At 40.6% G+C, this 21,598-nt stretch overlaps 1 protein-coding gene across 3 annotated transcripts in view; it reads left to right on the top strand.

The window, feature by feature from the left end:
* Positions 1-21,598, top strand: part of DLG2 (discs large MAGUK scaffold protein 2) — a 1,033,555-nt gene that overhangs the window by 155,960 nt on the left and 855,997 nt on the right. For 2 of the 3 annotated variants that reach the window (XM_035560439.2, XM_050713155.1), the window contains one exon: positions 11,986-12,060. The exons of the other annotated variant lie outside the window; for it this stretch is intronic. In XM_035560439.2, coding sequence (XP_035416332.1) covers positions 11,986-12,060 — 75 coding nt within the window. The remainder of the gene's footprint in view (positions 1-11,985; positions 12,061-21,598) is intronic. 3 annotated transcript variants of the gene reach the window in all.

Genomic DNA, 21,598 nt, shown 5'->3' with positions numbered 1-21,598 from the left:
CATATTTTCTTTGCTTATCAGCTAATTCTCTAAACTAAAGAATAAAAAAATATGAGGGCATTAAATGGGTCCCAGTATTTTTAAAGAGGCCAATCAGATGTAGTTTAGATAGTCATGATGTTTCTGATTGGAGAGATGCAAGTTTCTTTTGGCTTATTGTGGCTTTTTTTGGGGAAAAACGTAGCTTGCTTTGCATCTCTGGGCCTGCAAAATAAAAATGCCTTGGTCCCAGTTCAGCATTCTTATACTGATGTTGGATCTAACCTGACTATTTGGGAATGGTCCTTCTAAATAATTCCTTCCAAATGTGCATGTAAATAAATTTTTATCCATAAAATTTGTGTCAGGTTAAAGACTGTGGTTAAGGACGCTACCCGAGTTAAAGATGTGGGATAGGGATAAGTTGAACGGTTCTTTGAGGCATCCTCAAGCTTAGCAAACTAACCTGATATTAAACGGGAGGGAGATGATCAGTGAACTTCCTTTCTGTTGCTTCAGGACAGGCAGGTCACCACATGTTTGTAAGCAGATTTGCACATGGTGATAGTATTTATGAGAAACAGTTAATGGGGTAAATAAGGACATTGGGGTTCAGCATGGCTGTTCTCTGTTTTGGTTTGTTTTTGATGAATTTCACAATTGCCACAAGACTTGCAACATGCCAAGGGTAGCCAGAACAGCTCAAGGCGACATAAATGATAAGGTGAAACAATGATTAGTACAGCTGTCACTGCTGTTATTTTTTTGCCTGATATACATGTAAAACAGGGACCCCTGCCAGTGGCATGGAAAAGGGCAGGAGGAGATACCCCAAGAACCCATTGGCAGCAATGAATGGTGGTGGGTGGGCACCACAGAGTACGGTGGAGCTGCTGAAACAGATGCGAGCTGTCATTCCCCTCATGACAATGGAGAAACCCAGACGGGGAAAGAACAGGAGGTGAATGAGGCCACAGAAGGAGTATATGCTCCTTATGCTCCTTCTGTGGCCTCATTCACCTCCTGCTCTTTTTTGTTTTTTCTGGGCCTTTCCAGGTCCTTCTGGTTCCTGCAAACCGTGATGGATCTAAGAGAGCATCTCCAACCTGCCCTGGAGCAGAGTGGAGGTTCCTGTAAGTGCCCCTTGGTGTGATACCAGTGAAAAGCACTCAGCAGCAATGGTGTAGCACCAATGAGAAAAGCCTGGATGCAGGCTTGTGTTAAGCATCTGACTTATACTCCTTGACATTTGTTTTTAATTGAAAATAAGCAAGAAGGTGGAAAAAGAAAGTTGCAATTAACCCTACTTCTGGGTCTCTGGTGGTGTGGTGTGGACCTGTAGTTGCAACCATCCTTGGCCTTGAGAGTTTGGCAAGGAGGATTGGGGACAGGAGAATGAGTCTACTTAAAGATTGATTTTTTTTTTCCTTTTTTAATAACAGGAGATAAGTCTTTATTTATTTTATGAATTGACACTGAATGTTTGCATTGAACAGTTTCCCAAGGTCTTCTGATCAATAACAAATGTAGGCTCACCATCACCTCACTACTGTTGCTGCTCTGAGCAGGGATCCCAGCTCCAACTATCCACAGTATTTTTCCTCCTAGCTTTTCAGTCTCATGGATTTGCTACTAAATGGCCAAAATGATTCTGAAAGTCAAGCGTATGAGCCTCAAATATTCAACTCCAGATATTCAGTCTTTGCTGCCAACTTTGGTGTTGGAATGAGATAGGATTGTCAGTTGTAGCTGACCTGCTATTTGGATGTGTGTGGGAACACCATATTAACGTATATAAATGATCTGAATACTGGCAAATATCTTGTTTCAGAACACTTTCATATTACAAAGGCTTGAAGCCAAAGAAATTACAGTTGATTTCCTCATCTTGCTTTGGTGCCATATTTAAATACCTGCACCATTGATATTATATTATATTGATCCATAATCTGCTCTTACTTACTTTATTGTGCATTAGAGTAACCTTATTCCCATTAAGCCTACAAAATTTTTATAGCATCAGTTTATACAAGTTTTCAGCAGTATAATGACAGAAGATTTTTTTGTTTTTCAGACTATTTTAGATTTATTTTAAGATTTACTTCAATAAATATGAATTCTACAGTACAGCAGTCTGACTATTTTTGGCCTCAGATCTGTTAATTGTCCTTATTTAAATATCCATTTGTCTGATTTGTGCAAATACTTGCCACTCTCATTCTTGGAAGAGTGGATCTTAATGTTAAGAGGGAGTAAATACATCAGTTTTATTCTTCACATGTTATAAATAGTAAAAAGGGAGTAAAAGATGAATGCTATTTAAACTGCAAAAGATGAACACGTTAAAAAGTTGACATTTGTAACACGTGGTCATTAAATTTACTCTGGAATTTGCAGTATTTCCAGCCTGTAGAAAATGACATAAATGTTGTGGTGGGGTGAATATGCTCTTGTAGATCATGCACAAGGGATCCAAAGATCCTGTTTTGAACTCTATAGATGCCATCTAATAAAATTAATTTCTGATGTACATCCCCAAACCTTAAATCCTCCTGACATTATTTTTTCAGCCAAAATGTAGGCTATGATTAAGAAAGATATAAGACATTAATTTGTACAGATTCTTTCTCTCCATTTTGATTTTATGTTTCCATGCATTTCTGCACCCAGGACTTTGGAAATGCTGACTCAGTCAAAGAGGACTTCTTATGGGCTCCTAGTTTGTTTTAATTTATCATATTCCCAATATAGATTCTTTCTTTTCCTGTTGCATAATGCACATTATTTTGTGGCAGTATTTTATCATTTGCAGGAATTCAGTATAAATAAAAGTTCAGGTCAAGACTCCATCCCTATGGGAGCACCAGGAGGTTTTGGAAAGGAAGAACATTCCCACCCAACAGTCAGAGGCAACATGCTGTCCCTTCCCCTGGCTGTCAGTTCTCTCATCCTTCTGCCCTTTGCAGTGTTATGAGTACAGCAGTAGTTGCAGCTGGTGAAAAATAGAATAGGTAGTTCTGTGTTGCCAGACAAGCTTCTCTATAATACTGATTGTTTTGCTGAAACCCCCAGCTCTTGGTGTCAGGTGACTTAGAAAAGATGATCAGCTTTCAGTGACAAAAAAATTTACATCTTTCTGGCCCTCATTGTTCCAAAGGAGATCTCAAAGGTGGAAACGCTAAAGGTTTAAAAGTCAGAAAGCAAATGAAGATAAATCAAAATATATTTTTATTTTTTAAACCTCATGAGTCAGCTGTCAGGTTCAGGGTTTTTGATACTTGCAACTGGCAATCACAGCACCACAAAAAAGGAGAATTAAGTAATACCACAAGTTGCCATTCAGTCCTTGGTCACTAAAACCTTGGTAGCTAAAAACCTTGTCCTATGTCAGAGATTTTAAAATTTCCCTGGCAATCTAGATTTGATTAAAACTCCAGATTTTAGTACCTGAATGTTTCTGTGTGTTGAGAAGATCTTGCAAAGATGAAACCAGTGTACACTAATGACTCATGACTAGATACCAAATAAAATAGCCCCAATTTATTCAGAAAACCCAAGCCGCTTTTTTGTTGCCTGACTCCTGAACTGTACCCCCTGGTTTGTACAGCAGGGAACTGGTTGCCTTTGGACCAAGCCTGAATGCCTAATTTGACCTTGTTGGTTTTGTTAGCTACAAAAATTATTTTTCATCATCAAAATATTGAAAATTCTACAAAAGATACTCTTTTGAGATTTTTGTTGCCAGCTTCCATGTAACTCTGTGGAGGTTTAAGCTGCATTATGCACTGGACAGGTTCCATATTTAATTCAAGTGTGGCTGACTCCTGTGGGACCAGAAAACTAAATGAAAAAGTGATTATTCATGTGAGTGGAAAAAAAATTATTTGTTTACAGTTAATGAAAGACAGTACATTGCATTAATGAAGAAGATTTTTTTCTTTTTATCTTTCTTTTTTTTAAAAAAAATGTTTTAGTCTACAATATTTTCCTCTTCATGGCTGTCCTCCAAGCACCTTTTCTAAGAATTTAATTCAAGCATTTAAAAGAATGAAATAAGGATGGATAGTGAAAAAATATATTTTTGTGATGGCCCTGGGAAGAAGGGTTATACGGTTATGTTGCTAAGCCATACCAAGGTTGAATATATTCAATTCTGACTGGCAATGTTGCCAGGAGCCAGCAACATCTGTCTATTCTATTTTCTTCTGCTTGTCTGGCAATATATTTAGAACCAGGGAGACCAATGTATGCACTTAAGGCAAAACTGACAGATGTGTGAGCAGAAGTCTCAATACGAGCAATGGTCATGGAGAATAAGCCACTATTCTCAAGTACGGGATCAATGTCTAGCACAAACCTTGTGTATGAGTCTTCTGTAGGTCCCTTCTGCTCCACACATTCATCACTCTGCTTGGCAGGATGAAGCTAGCAGTAAAACAGAGAAAGGCTGTAAAACATGTACCTTATCTTTTTGTTAGCACTAGCTTTCCCTTCCCTGTAGTCCCAACATAAAAGACAAGGCAAAATTCAGAACTCATCCTGCTCAACAGCATCACTGTAAATCTGACTGAAGAGCTGCTGTGGCTGGGCATGTTGATTTTGAAACTGCCAGTCTGCATTCAGCATATCATTACAAATCCTTGTTGATAGCATTCCATGCCTGGAAAAGATAGATTTTGTGTCCCAGTAGGACACTATGGATTCCCTAAGTAAGGGGGAAACTCTTGTTCAGCATTTAGCCAACACAATCCACTCCCAGTGCCAAACAGTAGAATTAAGGAGTATTTTTAGAACTTGGCTGAAGAATGGAACAACATGGAGGTGGCACCGCAGGAGGGACCTTGCTGTTCCATGATCTTTAATTTAGAACAGCAAAACCAGTCCCAAGATGCTCTCAGAAGGCCAGAATGGTAAATCTGATCAGGTCATCTGCTGGACGTGGAGAGCTGGCTCACATGCTATGTGCCAGCTGTTGGTCTCACTTTGTAGAGGTGAGTCAATACTGACGTTAAGTTGGATTATTGATTATGGTGGCGTAAAGTTAATGCAAATAGAATATTTATTTATGCCAAAGTGCTTTTGAAACAGGTCTCGCTGAAGAAAAGAGGCCTTCTTCCCTCCCCCGCCGATCCCTCCCCCAGTTACGTTGTATTGTCTAAACTCTATATAGGGATTTAAAAAGGTATATACTTAGTGAGGTTCAGCTTTTTCTATAGGACTTTCTAAGGGATCAATTGTGTGTGTCTGAGAGGCTGTTTGTAGAGTCAGTCCCCAAATTAGGAAATGATAAAGCAAAGTATAAATACTCAGCTTGAACCGGTGCCTCAGGTGTTGTTATAATCTTACCAAAACCAGCAGAGCTGTAGAGTGCTGCATTACATGAGGATCTGATTTAAATTTAACTGGATATGAAACAAAAAAATTACCACATTTCTATGTGCCCGCATATTGTTAATAGTGCTAAATAGATCTGGGCAACATTTGTTGTTTTTTCTTTGCAAGACTTCAGGCTTTGAATCATTGCAGTTTCAAATCATAAATTGGGTAGCTAAGTTTTTTGTGCTGAATTTCCAGGCTCTAACAAATCAGACACGAAGGAAACATAATGATTTCCCCCCCAGAGATTCACATTTAGCTAAAATCAAATTTTTTTTATTTTTTTTTTCTATAGTCATTATTAGGTACTGATGAGCACTTCAAACTGTGGTGTTTTCCTGCCAGACCTTAGAAGTGTGATAGTGCTGAATCCATGCAATTTACATGTCATTTAGTAAACTCCACTCTAAAGTGGTGCTTGAGGACAGCTTTGATGACTGTGGGTTGGCTGCTGGTTAAACTGCACAGACTTAGAAGAGCAAGAAGACCCTTTTCATTGATTACCATTTATCTTAGCTGGAGAATATACTCGTAGATGTCTGACAGATGGGGAGTGTAACTGAATATTTATTTCAAATCTTTATTTACCAATGGTAAATTTTGGAACAATTACTGTAAGCTGCTAGCTTTTGGATTTCAAACATTATGAATGTAAACTGATGAGACACGTGTTGTCTTTTCTAGAAAAAAATCATTTTTTTAGGGGGGAGTCTCAAGAAAATTACACAGAACAAACCAATGTGCATTGCATATGCAATGTCTTGTAATTATATCTTGTCAAAAGCTCAACTTTTTTCTCCTTTATTCTTTAGAAATATGATAATTGTCCCTTTTCCCTTGTAGTTAATTATAAATTTCAGTAAGAATTAAGTCTGTTAAATCTCTTCTTCCCCCTCTTCCCCCTCCCTTGGTCTCTATGGTAGCAGCAGGAATAGAAGGGAATTACTTTGATCTTCATTTCTGAATGACATTTTGTTTCTTCTGAGCATTGACCTTGTTTAGTGCAACTGAAATTTTCAATAGATTTCATTAGATTATAATTTGCTGATCTCAGAGAGATGTCTTTATTGAGATTGGTTTTAACTATGAAAAAAGAAGGGTGATTTGTTTCATAAATCTATGAACAGCTCTATAAACTGAGAAAAGAAAATGTTCAATTAACTGCTCAGGCAGATATGGTTAGGGCTTAATATTACTGCACAGCAGTGGCGAGCTGCACACGTAAGGAAAGGTAGAAGATACTGAGCAAGACAAAGAAAATTAGAAAGCCCGATCCTGCCTCAATTAATGATAACGTTTCCTAATGATAGCAGAGCTATATATCCTTAGCCAGCCCCTTCTCTAATATTCTGAGGGCCTGGCTGGAGGTGGGAAGATAATTTCCTAGTGCCGAGGTGAGCTGCATTTTTAAGCATTTCAGATAGCTGGAGCTGACCAAATGGATTCTTTGCAATGTCCAGGAGACCACTAAAAGCAGAAAAGATGGGTCTCCTGGCATGCATCTGCAACATAAACAGGTATTTCTTCTGTGTTTTAATCTGTTCACTACTACCATGCAAATTTCCTTCTGTCTCCCTTCACCTAATGCGAGACTTCTGAAAAATGAGAGGATGTGTGCAGTCAAGGAGAAGAAAATAGTTATTTATGAGTGAATCATTAGGTCAGGGGTATTGCCTAGTATATGATTATAATTTACCCAATCTGAGACCTCTAGCTGAGTTCTACAGTTTTCATTTCCCTGGAGAATCATCTGCATCAGAGAAGGCAATTTGTCAGGCTGTGTAAGAGTAGATAAATATCTTCCACTGAGTTTGACTTCAGCCAACTCTTTTGTTACTGGAGACCTCACTCAAGGACTTGACTTTGATTTGAGGACTCTAATTTGCAAATCATATTCTTGGATGTTCTAGTGGATACAAAGGAAATCTCACCTGTGACGGCTTTTGACTCTGATCACCAATATCTTCTCTGAGGTAGAGTTTGAAGTCAGATCTTAAAGAGTGCTGCAGTCCAGAAAGCCCCGAATAAACCTTGAACAGATAAAATATTCCTAAATATCCTCTCTGTCTTTTGTCACATCTTTCAGCTGACCTAAGATCTGTCTCCAAATGTCTCTGGCCACAATCATGTTAGGCAATATTTGGCCTTCAAAATTTAGTATTGATGGTACATGTAGTCTCTCCCTGCCTGTGGGACAGTGGCAATAATCTATGTATACATGCTCTTTTTGTCCCCCATATTCCCCCAGAAACTGCTACAGTTGATCCATGTAACATCCACATCCTTGAAATCTTCCCCAGAGCCTGCTAACGTGCAAATGCATCTCTGTCACCAGCAACCTCTGCAGTAATGCCACAAAACTCTCACCTTTACCCCTTCTGGATTCAATACTTCCATGCGGAAAAGTCAGAGGGACTTTTCCAGGCAGCAACGCTACTGCTCTGCATTATATTAATGTATATGTAAAATACGTCATACTGATATTTCTAACCAGTGCTAATAGTAGTCAGTTATTTCAACACTTGGCTGAGATAAGCATGTAGGAAAGAAGCTTGCTTAAGGCTGCATGCTAGGAAGGTAAATGTTTGGCTCAAAGACTCTGAAGGTCTTGAAGCCTTGGTTTTGGCTTCTGAAATTGGTACTTTCTGTCTACTTGTTACCTGTGTGGTCTGAATTTCTGGATGCTTGATAAACGTGTCGTTTGGGGAATTACATGTAACAGTGCCTCCAGAGAAGGGATTGCACTAGCTGACTGGGGGTTAGCATCTCTGTCTGGCTTTGGACATTGCTTCGTTGCTTCCTGACTGTTTTATTGCTATGCAATTTATCAAGGATTTAGAGCATCAACCCAGGAAAAGCAAACAAACAAACAAACAAACAAAAAAACACACCACCAAACAACTGGTGACTGATGCAGAATTCAGCAATGAGAATGGATTTATCTTTTTGTGTCCCCAAGTCTCTTTATACAAAAATTACACAAGCTGAAGATCTTACTGCATATTTTGAAAGCTTTGATTGCATGGAATTGTGATAAAGCCTATGCCTGGATAACTCTGTCTGTCACTATGACAGAGTTATCTCAAGGGTGAAGTAGTGCAGGAGGCCAAGTATCCTCAAAGAAAAGGAGTAAAAGAAGACTCTGGAAATAACTCATTTGTAAGCTATGGAGAAGAAGCGTCTGTTTCCATTTCAGATGGAGAACTCTTTTATTGGAACATATTTTCCCCAATAGCAAAGCAAGACACGTTTCTTTTGCATAAAAATATTAGTAAACATGAAAAGCACACTACTGTACTCCTCTGAAGATTGGCTGAAAAAAGATGATTTCCAATGATGGATTTTCATCTCTTTTTTGATTTTTAACTTTCCAGTGTAATGGTGGACCAGGATTTATAGTCCTTACTACACTCTAGTCCTTGCTATACTATTATAGTCCTCACTAAATTTCTAAGCTGGTGAAAATATTAGCAATAATAATTGAATGGAGTTAGTCCCTTTTGCAGCATGCAAATATTTCCCATTGTATTTATTCCTACACTTACTTGTATTACCTGTGCTTGCAGAATATGTTATGTAGTATTGACCTTTTGGGTAAATTGTTCCTTAGTTGGTGTCAGTAAGGTACAACATGTTGGAGCTTGTGGCTGATTAAAAAAAAAAAAAAAAAAAGGTAAAACCGAACACTTTTATGCAGGAGAGCATTATTAGCACCTGATATTCAACCTTATTTCTTGTTTCAACTGGGTGAGGATGGAAGATACAAAAAGTATGAAAAGCATTGTTTTTAAACAAAATACAAAAAGTATTGACCGTTCAAATAGGAAATCAGCTGTAATTTAAAAAAGATGAAAAAAGAAAATTCTGGAGGGGATAAGTGCTCTGTCCCAGTCCTTGAGCTACATGCATTTCTCAGACAATTCCAGTGCAATGTCACGTTATCAGGACAATAATTCGAATATCCAGCCGTGAAGGGCCAAGCCCTGCGGTCACCCTGCAGCCCAGCCGCATGCTCAGCCCAGGCCTTGTGCTGGAAAACTGGGAGCTGTTGCCTTCGAGCAATTCTCATTACCTCTGTCCCTCTGGCCTTTGAATATGAAGCACGTCTTGTGATTCTGGGTCTTGGGACAATTTGGGAGTGAATCTCAAAGTCAGGAATATTTACAGAGTATTTCAACAAGGCCAAGTGCCGGGTCCTGCACCTGGGGCGCAACAACCCCAAGCAGAGCTACAGGCTGGGAGATGAGTGGCTGGAAAGCTGCCTGGCCGAGAAGGACCTGGGAGTATTGGTTGATAGTCGGCTGAATATGAGCCAGCAGTGTGCTCAGGTGGCCAAGAAGGCCAACAGCATCCTGGCCTGTATAAGAAGCAGTGTGGCCAGCAGGTCTAGGGAGGTGATTGTCCCGCTGTACTCGGCTCTGGTGAGGCCACACCTCGAGTACTGTGTTCAGTTTTGGGCCCCTCGCTACAGGAAGGACATGGACGTGCTCGAGCGAGTCCAGAGAAGGGCGACCAAGCTGGTGAGGGGTCTGGGGAACGAGGAGCGGCTGAGGGAGCTGGGCTTGTTCAGCCTGGAGAAGAGGAGGCTCAGGGGCGACCTTATCGCTCTCTACAGTTACCTTAAAGGAAGCTGTAGTGAGGTGGGGGTTGGTCTGTTCTCCCACGTGCCTGGTGACAGGACGAGGGGGAATGGGCGAAAGTTGCGACAGGGGAGTTTTAGGTTGGATGTTAGGAAGTACTTCTTTACCGAAAGGGTTATTAAGCATTGGAACGGGCTGCCCAGGGAGGTGGTGGAGTCGCCATCCCTGGAGGTCTTTAAAAGACGTTTAGATGTAGAGCTTAGCGATATGGTTTAGTGGAGTACTTAGTGTTAGGTCGGAGGTTGGACTCGATGATCTTGAGGTCTCTTCCAACCTAGAAATCTGTGTCTGTGTGTCTACAGAGTGTTGCTTCCCCCTGCTATGAGGTCCTGGCCTTTTATTTTGCAGATGTGTCCTCTTTAAGAATGTGAGGAGTCTTTTTAAGGAGTTTCCTGACAATCATTTTATATACCTGGTTACCCGAGTTTGTAAGATCAGACTTTTCAGTCAGAAAAGTGTTTCCTGTCCAAAGCAAATTATTAATTTTCTTACCTTTGTCTTGGCCTTGGACTGAAGACTTTTCAGTTGTTAAAAAAAGAAAGAAAAATAATAATTGGCAATAATTTATGCAGCCTTTTGATCAAAATTTATTAATAGTTTTATTATTTCGATAGGATTACTTAGTTTGCTGTAGCATTCATCCCTTCATTACAGGAGATAACACCCACCCACAGGATATTGCTGCCATGATGCCAGTGACTTCTTCAAATCCTTTTAAACAAGACTTTCTAAACTTTCATCTAAAGGTACAATGCTTCTTGCTTTCTAGCTATGCCTTTTTGCATATTCCTAAAGTTTAAGTAAAACTACAAAAGTTTTTAAGGTTTGGGGAATACAAAGCTGAAACTGATATGGACAGTTTTTGCAATGCTTTACAAATGTTCACTTTTTGGAGATAAAGAAGAAAGCACTACTAGGCTTGGCTAGTTAATGTTCTCAAATTAGACTCAAAATTGAAAATAGGGTGAAGCCTCATCAGTCCTGTGTGCAGAGGTTGCTCTCCTTTGCTCTCAGCATGGGGAAAAGACAGGTGTATTGTAGTTGCTTGCAATATACCTGTCTTAAAGGAAAATAAAAAAAATATATATTTTTTTCTCCTTCTTGTTATGTCCAGCTTCAGGAACACACATAATTACAGAAGTCCTCCAATTCATGCAGCTAAATAATAGTTTGGCTCTTATGTGAAATGCTGAGAGTAATGGTGGCAGACACCAGAATTTATTCTGAATTTTTCTTCAGGGACTCTGACCCAATCTGCTGTGCAATTTGTTCTGATGGGCTCCAAACCTTTGCGAAAATGTAATTGAATCACTGCAAATGCACGGGAAATTACAGGAAGATCAGCCTGAAGGCCTGATGGTAGCATCTTGCACTGCCATGTGGAACATTAGACTTCAAATTAACCCCTCACTCTTTTGGTTCTGCTAAGTTTCAGGGAACTGTAGGAGTCTTGCACTTTTCTCCTCCTCTTTGTCCTCCAGGGGTCAATCTGGGGAACAATCAGTGTGTTCTGCTCAACAAAGAAACACACACCCTGAGAATTTGGGACCGATTTCTCCTGCTGCAAAATAGCTCTGGGGTGGTTCAGGCTGCAGCTATCACTGCTTCAAAGGGGATGCATGATGCAAAAATGCAGCCTGTCATGAAATGGGGGAAAAAAAGCTGATTTTTACCTGCTGCTTAAAGCTCTGCTGTTGTTCCTCGAATCCTCCAGTGTGGAGGAAAGCCAGATGGCAGGTGCTTGGGGTTCAGAGTGGATGAAGGTTGCGTTCACCCACACAACTGCGAAGTTCAAAGCAAAATTAATGGGTCAACCCCAAGGCCTTTTGTGATCCAGTGAGCTGCAGATCTTATATAATGGTGGAAAAATGACTTTGTGAGGTCTAATGGGCACTGGCAAACTCCTAGATGCTCCATCTGGAATGGAGCCCATCGTGCCTGTTGCAGCACGTACTGTGTTGTGCATAATGCCATTTTCACTTATTTGCAGCAGAGCCATGGCAGATGCCCATCCCACAAATGCTCAGTCGAAACACCTGCCTGGATACCCATTCAGCACTCTACCGTAAGTTTGAGCCTTTTAATCCAAAGCTTTGAGAGACTGAATGGTAAGTCTCTGTGTTTGGAGCAGCCCTGTCAGGTAAAATTTCAATACTAAGCGCATTTGAGAAAGAACAGAAACGAGTCCTGATGCCAGACCAAACTCCGCGGGAAGCCTGAGCTGTTGAAATGTTGGGTATGGGCTTAGCAGGGCTTCTTCAAAAGTTCATGCTCTTCCGAAATTTAATTCTTTCCATGTGGAGCAACGGGGCAGGCGTGATATGGTTGTTGGTGGTGTCCAGCTCATGGGGAGTGTGGAGTTACTGCTGATTGCTCCAACTGTGCTCCAGCTGCGTGTGATGACTAGCAGCCTGCTAGTTTTGCCCTATCATGGGCACAGTTTGTGGGAATTCATTCATAAGCTCCTGCAGGGTCTGCCAGAAATAACTGATGTTTAAAGCACCAGCCTGTCCCCAGGCTCAGGTGGTGACACAAGGAAAGGGAGATGCAGCTTTTCTTTTCCACGTTCTCATGAAAGAAAGACTGGCAATCCTAAGTGCTTAGGACTAATAAGTGGGAAAGTTACCCTGATGTAGGTAACTTTGGGGATGGTGGGCTGCGAACAAAATTTAGCCTGCTGGATTTATAGGAGATGACCTTTGTAAATGCTTTCCTCCTCCTGCCAATTAGATGACTTCAGTGAGATTTGTTTTTAACCATCAAGGACACGGTAATATTTGAAGAGAAAAAAGAAACTGCGGTCAAGCTGACACTGCATTGATTTATATCTTGTCTGAATATATATAGTAGATAGAGCCAAATCCTTGGATGTTGGAAGTTAGAGTAGAGGGCTGACTAATAGAGCTATGATGATTTATCTCAGCTGAGGGGTTGGCAGGAGTTAGCTGACATTTTCTTCGGCTCTGGACCACAGCATGATGTTGGTTCTCAGCTATCAACTTATCACCTTTTACGAGTAGATGAACGAGAAACAAATTTCAGTTTTTGCCCTCCCTCAGTCTCTACCTAATCTTGCAAGTGGTTGCAAACCCTGTGTTTTTGGTCGTACTTATGTTATGTTAAAAATAATATCACTGTTGATCTATATATGAAAATAGACTCACTTAAATGTATTGATTGAACCATTGAGCTAAATGGACTTTTACTGGGGATCCAGCCTGGTGACCAATTGGTAGGTCTTCCTAATTACTAATTTACATCCTCAAAGGATTTGGATTGACTTGGCAATGTGGCTTTGTTGTTTTTGTATTGAGAGGGCTGTGACATGAGCCCAAGTATGGCAGCATGGTGCTTTCAGAAATGGAAGTACACTGGGTATTTGATAGCAAAAGTAATTAAGGTCAGGAGCAGTTGCACTCAGTGATTTTCATTAACACCAAGAACTGACTTTTCTGGTAGTGACTTTAAATGCTTTCATAAGTAAAATAATTTTTATTGCCAAGTGGGTAGTTTTTAGAATATTTCTTTCTTAAACCATCAAAAATAAAGTAATTTAGATTTGTTCTGTGGTTGTTTTGTTACATCAGATATGTGTGCATGTATAGGTAATTTTGATAGACCTTCTATCTTGCATGTTTGTGTATTATCACGAAAAATGGTAAACTGACGATCAAGTTTTCTTGTCTTTGTTAACACTAGAAGTCGCCTAAGATCGGAATAACTCCAAGCAGTGCTATTTTTAAGCTGTTATAGTGGGAAAAAAACAAACCAATTCACTATTAAAATACAGTTCAACCATTCACTTGATTGCTATTTATCTTTTTTACTATTTTTTAATGTAGAATTCAACACGCGGTCCTTGAAGTAATTGCCTGCTTGGAGGTTGCTTCCATCTGTATTTATTATATTTATTATGAATGCTGAATGGAGTGAAGGAGCTCAGCAGTAATCCACAAAGAATCTGTAGTTCACAAGTCACTTCCCCCCCCCCCCCCCTTTTTTTTTTTTTTTGGTTTGTTTGTTTGTTTTTCATCAAACCAATTTCTGTGTGGCCAAACAGATTTTTCTGCCTACCTTATTTGTATCAAGCATTTGTAAGCATTTCTTACCATGCTTCAGTGGATTTATTTTCTTGGGAGTCTAATGCAAACAATTGGAGAAAATGAAATCAGACTTCTCTTCGGTGGTGTTTTTCACTATCTGATTTCAAAAGTATTTTTTATCTTCCTTGCTTTTATCTGAGAAGAATGTCTGCAAAATGTCAGCATTCTAATAGGAAGCCACTTAATGAAATTATTTTTTCCAGTGATCAAACAGAGCATATTAGCTGCTACGGACGGATGGTGGGATCCAAAAAAGAGCCAGACTCTGGGCAGCTGTGACAACTCCCTGCAATGCCCACAGTGTGTGTTTGGATGCCTCTCAAGAGCAGTGTAGGAAGCTCTCAAATAAGGAATGTTAAGCAGAATGGTAGAAAGGGTATCCTCTTTCATCAGTTTTGCTGGCTGCATCACCCCTGATGTCATGAGTATGGGTGAGGTTTTTCTCTCCTTTTTCAGCAGTTTTTATAAAAAGCTCTGTGTCCTCTCAAGAGTGCCTTTGCCATCTAGTGCAAGAACCAGGACATCCAACAGAACTGCTGTTATGTAACAGTCTGACTCTTTTGCAGTCCCTAATTTGCCATCTTTTTTTGAATTCGCTGATATTCTTGCAATTAAGGTTCTCAGATCTGTTTGGCAACTCACCATCTGCAAAAGAGGGCATAAGTGAACACTGGCTTTCTGTGTCTTCACAATGTCCTTAATTAGATTCATTTTAAGTCTGAGAGTTTTAATCAAGGGAATTACCTAAGGGTGGCTTTGTCTGCTCTTGCACTTTTAGTTATGTCTTCCAAAGGATTCGTAGTGTTTGATTATAAAATACTCCAAAAGGAGTTTCGCTGCATACTAAACCTTCCTGTTGTTGGGGTGGCTTGCTAGCTAGATTTATTATGCTAAGATAATGAAGGATCGCAGGCTGCACCTGTGTTGCAAAAAATACTTGCGGTTGTCTTTTCTTCCCACCCTGTTGACAGGATTTCTTGAGCTCAGCATTCAGCACATTCACCTTCTGTTACCCTGCAGCATTAGTAGATTTCTGCTGCTTCTTTTTTTCCCACTGCAGAGCTCACAGGCCTACTATATCCCCTTCCACCACAATAGCCCCATTTGGGGTGTCGTCTGCCACTAAGCAACAGGAGGAGAGAGTGGTAAGGGGCATCTGGGGTACAAAAGACAATGGTTTTGGTGCATGCCCTAAGCTACTGCTTTGCAGAGCCTCATTCAGTGCTCGCTGTCCCCTCAGCGTGCAGGAGAAGGGGACAATGAGTTAGAGGATTGGGGAACCTGGGCGAGGGTCCTCACATCACATTGCATGCTGCAATAGCTCACGGGCTGCAGCTTTATGTAGGTGCTGCACTGGGGGAATTTAGCACACACTTTGGCTGACAGCCTGCATGGCCACTGAGCCCGAAGTCTCTCTGCCCTCCCCGTACCTAGATCCATAGCACAAGGAGAGCAAAAGTCACTCCTTTCGGAGCCCTGTGTACATGTGTAGGATATTATTGTTCTGTTTATATAGGATAGATCAGCTCATGGGGGATAAAGTTACTCTGGCTATGTCTTCCCAGTTTATTGGGAACACTGGAGGGACAGGAATGCGCTAATGCCCTGCACACTATCTGATTTTATCCTGATCTGGGAGTCAGCCCGTAAACATTTCTGGTTCAAACTGATCAAGGGTTTTGCATTCTTACTTCACAGCAGTTATTTTAAAGAAACTCATACTTTTGGAAGATGCCTGTGTGTTAGTTCTGGTGGTTGTGTTCTATGTAAAGAATGTTCTGACACTGTTGTACAATGGAGCCAGGCAGGAACATATTGAAACACGCATATTCTGTTTTGTTTTAAGGCTCTGAGTCTGGAAGAATCATTTCTGAAATCAATCTTGCTCTCTTTAAACACAAAACAAATAAATGGCTTTGTTTGGCCAGGCTCGGCTCTCTCCCAGGACTTCATGTTGTGCCTTGTAACCGTGTCCCTTCCGCTCCCGTGTGGATGTGCTCTATAAAATAAATAAATAGCTCTGCACTCCAGAAAGTGCCTTTTGCAGGGGCTCTCTCTCTCTCTCCCTGAGCTTTAAGTCTTTTTCTATTAAAACCCATTTGGCTAATAAATTCCGTAGACAATCCGGGTGGTGGAGAATGTTTTTTGTGGCTAATATGTGAAATATTTGAAAACTGAGCTCTTAATACAATGATCTGTTCTCGTGTCTTTCACCTCCACGCTGATAGTAATGGAAAATTTTGAGTGCTAAAACTCAGCTTCGGTTTTAGAAGAGGTATTAAAGCAATACCATGCGTGTTTCTGCTGGGTCACGGTATTCCTGCAGTTCTTCATCATTCCCAGGACTCCTGCACCCCTGCTTGCCCAGTGCTGAAGGCGCTTTGCTTTCCACCTCTTCACCGTTTACAGACTGCACGCTGCACTGCTGTGAGGCTGTCACCAATTGCCAGCTACTAAGCCGCTTTTTAAAATCGCCACTTAAATCCGTCTTCACCTTGCATAGCCCTGAATCTTCCTTCTCGTTTGCACCCCCCCCAGCCTTCCCTAGGGAAAAGGATGCTGTTCTGCTTGCTGGGAGCTGTAGCTGGTGGTGAGGAAGAGCCAGGATGTGTCTGTTGTAATCTGATTTATGGATTCAGCGGGGAAAGTTCCAGCTAAAGTAAGGTGGTGTTGGATTAGCAGCAAACTGCAGCACATCCCAGCAGGGCAGCAAATGCTTCATGCTTGGGTAGATAGAGGCAGATGCTAGCAGTGTATGTGTTAACAGAAGGGACTGGCTCAGGAGCAAAATTTGAGAGAAACAGGGCAAAAGGAGCCTTTTACTCCTCTAGTTCATCAAGGATTAGGGGAAAAAAAAAAGGAAAGAAGATTTAAAAAAGAGGTAATGGTTCCTTGACAATGAAATATATATACGTAATTTATGATCTATGTGGCCCTTCCTCAAGTTTCAGTTAATGTGATCCCAGTGGAACAAGGGAGGGGTTTTATAATTGCAAAACAAGCTCAGAAACCCTTTAGGTGAGGTGATAAATCAGTTTAAAAAAATCGTATGGTACACATTAAGCTGTACAAAACCATTATCTGCAGATTGACCCACATAGTTGCTTGACTTCATCATCAGGAAACATTTCACATGACTTATTTATAATGAGTAGTCTCATTAAGCACACATTATGTATATGATATTTGCTGTCTTTGTTGCTTTATTTTTTTTTATGGGAAGCACCAGGATATTGCTACAGCACCTCCAGTCACACGAGTGCAACAGTGCATAACTGAGAACAAAATATTTATAATTTGAAATTTTCTTTAAACTAAAATTTGGTGTTAATATTTTGTGATAGCCATTTTTGAAAGATAACTTTTTTTTTTTTTTTTTTAGCTACGTAAAATTTTTGCAGCTCATGAGGTTTATGACCAGAAAGTATTAAACAAATCTTAATATTCTTCTAGGCATGTTTTTAAAATTCTCCTTTAAGATCTGTTTTATTCAGGCAATGTTTTGGCAGTGTCACTAAAGCCTGAAAACAGTGTGCATATCCAAATTGTATGGTATTTATTATTTTTATTCCCAGATGTGAAGTACAATCGGAGTATAGTTTTTCTGGTAACATATACATAGCTTAAGGGCTATATCCCAGGGGTGTTGCTACCCTCAAGCCATGTTTTCCTGACATGAGAAATTCCAGGCTAAGGTCAAACACAAGTGTTTCAAATATTCTGCATTTATGGAGATATATACAAGAACAAACTTAGCTCCACTCTTTGTTTACACCCTGCGATAACCCACAAATATGATTAATATGACTGCCTAGAAGTATTTCTAGTCCCCAGTAAAGTGAACTAAAATGTTTTCATTATTTTTCTCTCAGATGTTCTACAGCATATGAGGAGGCAGTGATTTAATTTTTCAGGGAAATCAAACATATCAATTGTATATATTAAGAAATGGCATGTGTACTTAACCAACAGGTGAAATGTGGCTCAAGTGAAACAGTGTGACTGTGACTCCCGGGTCAGTAACTTGCCACAATGATATCTGGAAATTGCACCTTAGCAAGGAGCCTGGCACTCTAAAAATTTATAGAAGAAACTTGTGGCTGAATTGGTTGTGGAAGACAAAGGGCAGGAACTACACCTTGTTTGGCAATATTTTATAGAGATGCTGAAAGTAAAATTCATCTGTCCAGGTTTATGTCAATGGAGAGCTATAAACAATTTTGAGGTGTAGTTCATCTTTACACTGTTTTTTAGGGTATGAACTGAGCTGTTGAAGGGTGTGCTTCTCTTGATTAATGGTAAAGGAGACATAGATGACCTTCTCCAGTACAGGTGTCTGAACCCATGACAGGAGACTTTCTCAGTGTTGGCAAAGTGGTGACCCACACCAGAGACTCAACTATGAGACTTTCATTCTAGGCTACCCCAATATATGTTTATTACAGCTGTCCTTTTATAGGTGTGTGGAACTGCTACTGACTTCCATGCAAAATACAAATGAATACAGGTTTGCATGAGGGCATAGCCTAAGTCACAGTGGTATTACAGCATCTCACATAACCTTGTAATATACCAGCCACATTTTTCCTTAATACCATGAAAAAACCAATCAATTTAACCATCATAGACCACATGTTTTAGTGGCATTTTCATTTGTACCTTTAAATTGCAAGTCCTGTTATTCATTCAGTACATACTGTGTAATTCCACTTACAGGGCTATAGAAACGTAAAGGTCTCTCCTTATCACATAAATGACTGTGAATAGCCACCTTAGTGAATGTGTTCTCCAAAGGTTTATTCCCCCAAAGTTCTAAATGTCTCCTGCAAAGTGCTTGGTGGGGAGGGGGGGTGGGGTGGGGGGGGTGGGGGTGGGGGGCATCCCTTCAGCTCTGTTGGTATCACTCATATGGCACTGTAAGTGAGCACAGGAATCCTGCCCTGGGACTGGGACATCCTCATGGATGCACAGGCATTTCTGAAGGAATGAATATAAAAACTTCTTCAAAGGCTGATGGAAATTACTGTTCCCTTCAGAATACTCATATCTCTGTTGTATGGGCCTTTTTGTTTGTTTGTTTGTTTGTTTTCAGTTGGGAACAGTCATGCAAATTAGGATTTGTTTGCTCTGTTTATTTATTCTGTGTGCTCTAGGGAAGCAAGAAATATAAATGGGAAAGTGCCCGTAAAACATATAATTAATAAACTGTTTTGTGTTACAGGAAGACTATGAAGTGTAGGTCTGAATATCCTGTGCTTTCAGGGTTTTGCAAATTAGAGCTTCAGTTATCCATGCAAGCAGACTTGAGCTGTATCATCCCTTCCTGGGATTTGAGCATTGCCAAAACCCAAAGGTGTTGGCTCAGCCGTGTTTGTTGATGACTCTTACAGTCTGAGTGAAGTTTGTGTATACATCTCTACAGGCCAGCGTGCCTCTGTGAGTTTTACTGGGTGGGCATCTGCATTTTTTCCATCAAGTGTCATCATGTTATGCGAAGTCACAAATATTTGCTTGAAATGTTTAACATTAATTATGAATTTTGACATGACCTTTCAGTCATTCCAACTGTATGTATTCATCTGAGCCACTGTAGGCCCATCTCTTCTTTCTTACCTTGGGTACTTTATGGTATTTCCTTAGAGTCTGAGCATGTCAGGATACCAATCTGTTGTCACAAGACCCTTGTGAAGAAGTTGGGAAAACTATCATCTCCATTTTAGAAATGAGGGAGGTGAAAGATGGGAGAAGTGGAGAACATGACTATGCTGCATAGAGATACGCCAAGCATTCCAGTTTGGAACAAGTGCTGCGCCAAAGGTAGTTAGCCCATGGGAGAGCTGTCAGCCCAAGTGTGATGCTACATCTTTGTAAAACACTTCACTGTGCCATGGTCAGCTCTTGGAGCAACCCTGCGGCTCTGTAACAAAGCACTGGATGACAGAACAGCACCGTTATTCTTGTATGGAAAGGGAAGAGGACATTTAACAAATATTTACCATCATAGATAATGGAGTAACATCAGGAAAAGCTTTCGATGCATTGTTTTGGCAGCCTGGACCACTTCTTGGCTCAGTTTTTTACCTTCAGCTTGGGGGCTGTGCTCAAGCTGTAGAGCAACAGGACGAGCGAGGTGTGTAGGAGCCGTCAGATCCGCAATCTGCTCTGCTGTCACTGTTGTTGCTGAGAACTGAGCTTCAGGGCCAGCTACATTTAGAGGCTACACTTTCTGTATTCCTTTGAATTGTCTTTAATCCATGGTAGAAGCATCTAAAATAGGATATGGTATAATTAAAGAATAAGCAAAACCAGAGAAAGCCTGAAGTTTTCCCTCCCACAGATCCATACTATGTATATGTATTTTTATACAGACTTTTCAATACCTCCTTCATGCCTCTGGCACCCGAGCTTACCCCAGCTCTACAGATCTCTGCTACATAAATAGCTCTCCATCCTTGTCCCCAGATAATCTGAACCCATTGCTGTTCAACACCTACCCTTTCTTGCTGTGCCACCTGCACCTCAGTCTGGCTGTGGTGGTGCTCCTCTCACTGGCATGGTACCAGCCTGGGCTTTCCTCAGTGGAGGCTGGGCCTTGCATTAATTGGAAGAGGAAGAGGGGAGGCAGCACTCTAGTTTGGGGCTCTGTTTTCACCCACAGGAGACCCCTCACATCGCCTTCTTCCCTGCTCTGTCCGAACTCCTTAGAGAGGAATATTTGTATTTGGACAAACATTTCCCTTTTTCAAACTGTTTGTCTATTCCACTGTCATTGTGGAATAGGTTACCAGAGAAGCCATCCAAGAGGGAAGGGCAGTGATTTCTAACACTGGATAGCCACCTAGAAAGATTTAAAAGTTGTGACAGTAGCAGAATGGCAATACTGCACTGAAGGACAGGAAATAAACATCAGGAGACTGAATCCAGTCATCTGTTGTTACAGGAAATACTATCATGTAATATCTCACTTAAAAGTTGAAAATGATTCCCTGTCACCCCTCTTCTCTACTACCATCCTGTGTTGGTCACTGCTACTGGATAAATGATAGGACAAAGCATGACACACAAATAGCCAGTATTTAAAGATTAAGCTCTGTTAGAAAGTTGGGTGTACAACTCATGAGAGAATTTGTAATCTACCTGGATTTCACCCCTTACTGTGAAACAGGATTGTGGGTGGTGATCTGCTGCATGTCTGCACAGTTGAGCCTTTAATAGTAAGCTCAGTCCAGGCCCATTTGGTAATGAACCAATTTATGTCACATTTGACATTAGCAGACTTACTTTATTTAGATGGTTCATAAAACTGTATAGTGGCCATAGCAGATAAAACGAAATTCCCAAAGGATTTTTGTAGCTCTGCAGCTGATAGAGGTCTGCGGCTGATATTTAGAGATAAAGCATGGTAACTCATCAAGCACAGAGTGATATTTCCCTTGGAATATCTTTCTTGCAATCAGCAGTTTAGAGGCTTCTTAAGCTTGTGGTTATGGATGGGCAGTT

The sequence above is a fragment of the Cygnus atratus genome, chromosome 1 (genome assembly GCF_013377495.2).
Source record: "Cygnus atratus isolate AKBS03 ecotype Queensland, Australia chromosome 1, CAtr_DNAZoo_HiC_assembly, whole genome shotgun sequence".
NCBI lineage: Eukaryota > Metazoa > Chordata > Aves > Anseriformes > Anatidae > Cygnus > Cygnus atratus.
Note: the sequence above shows the minus strand (reverse complement) of the source record. Positions and strands in the feature narration are given on the sequence as shown.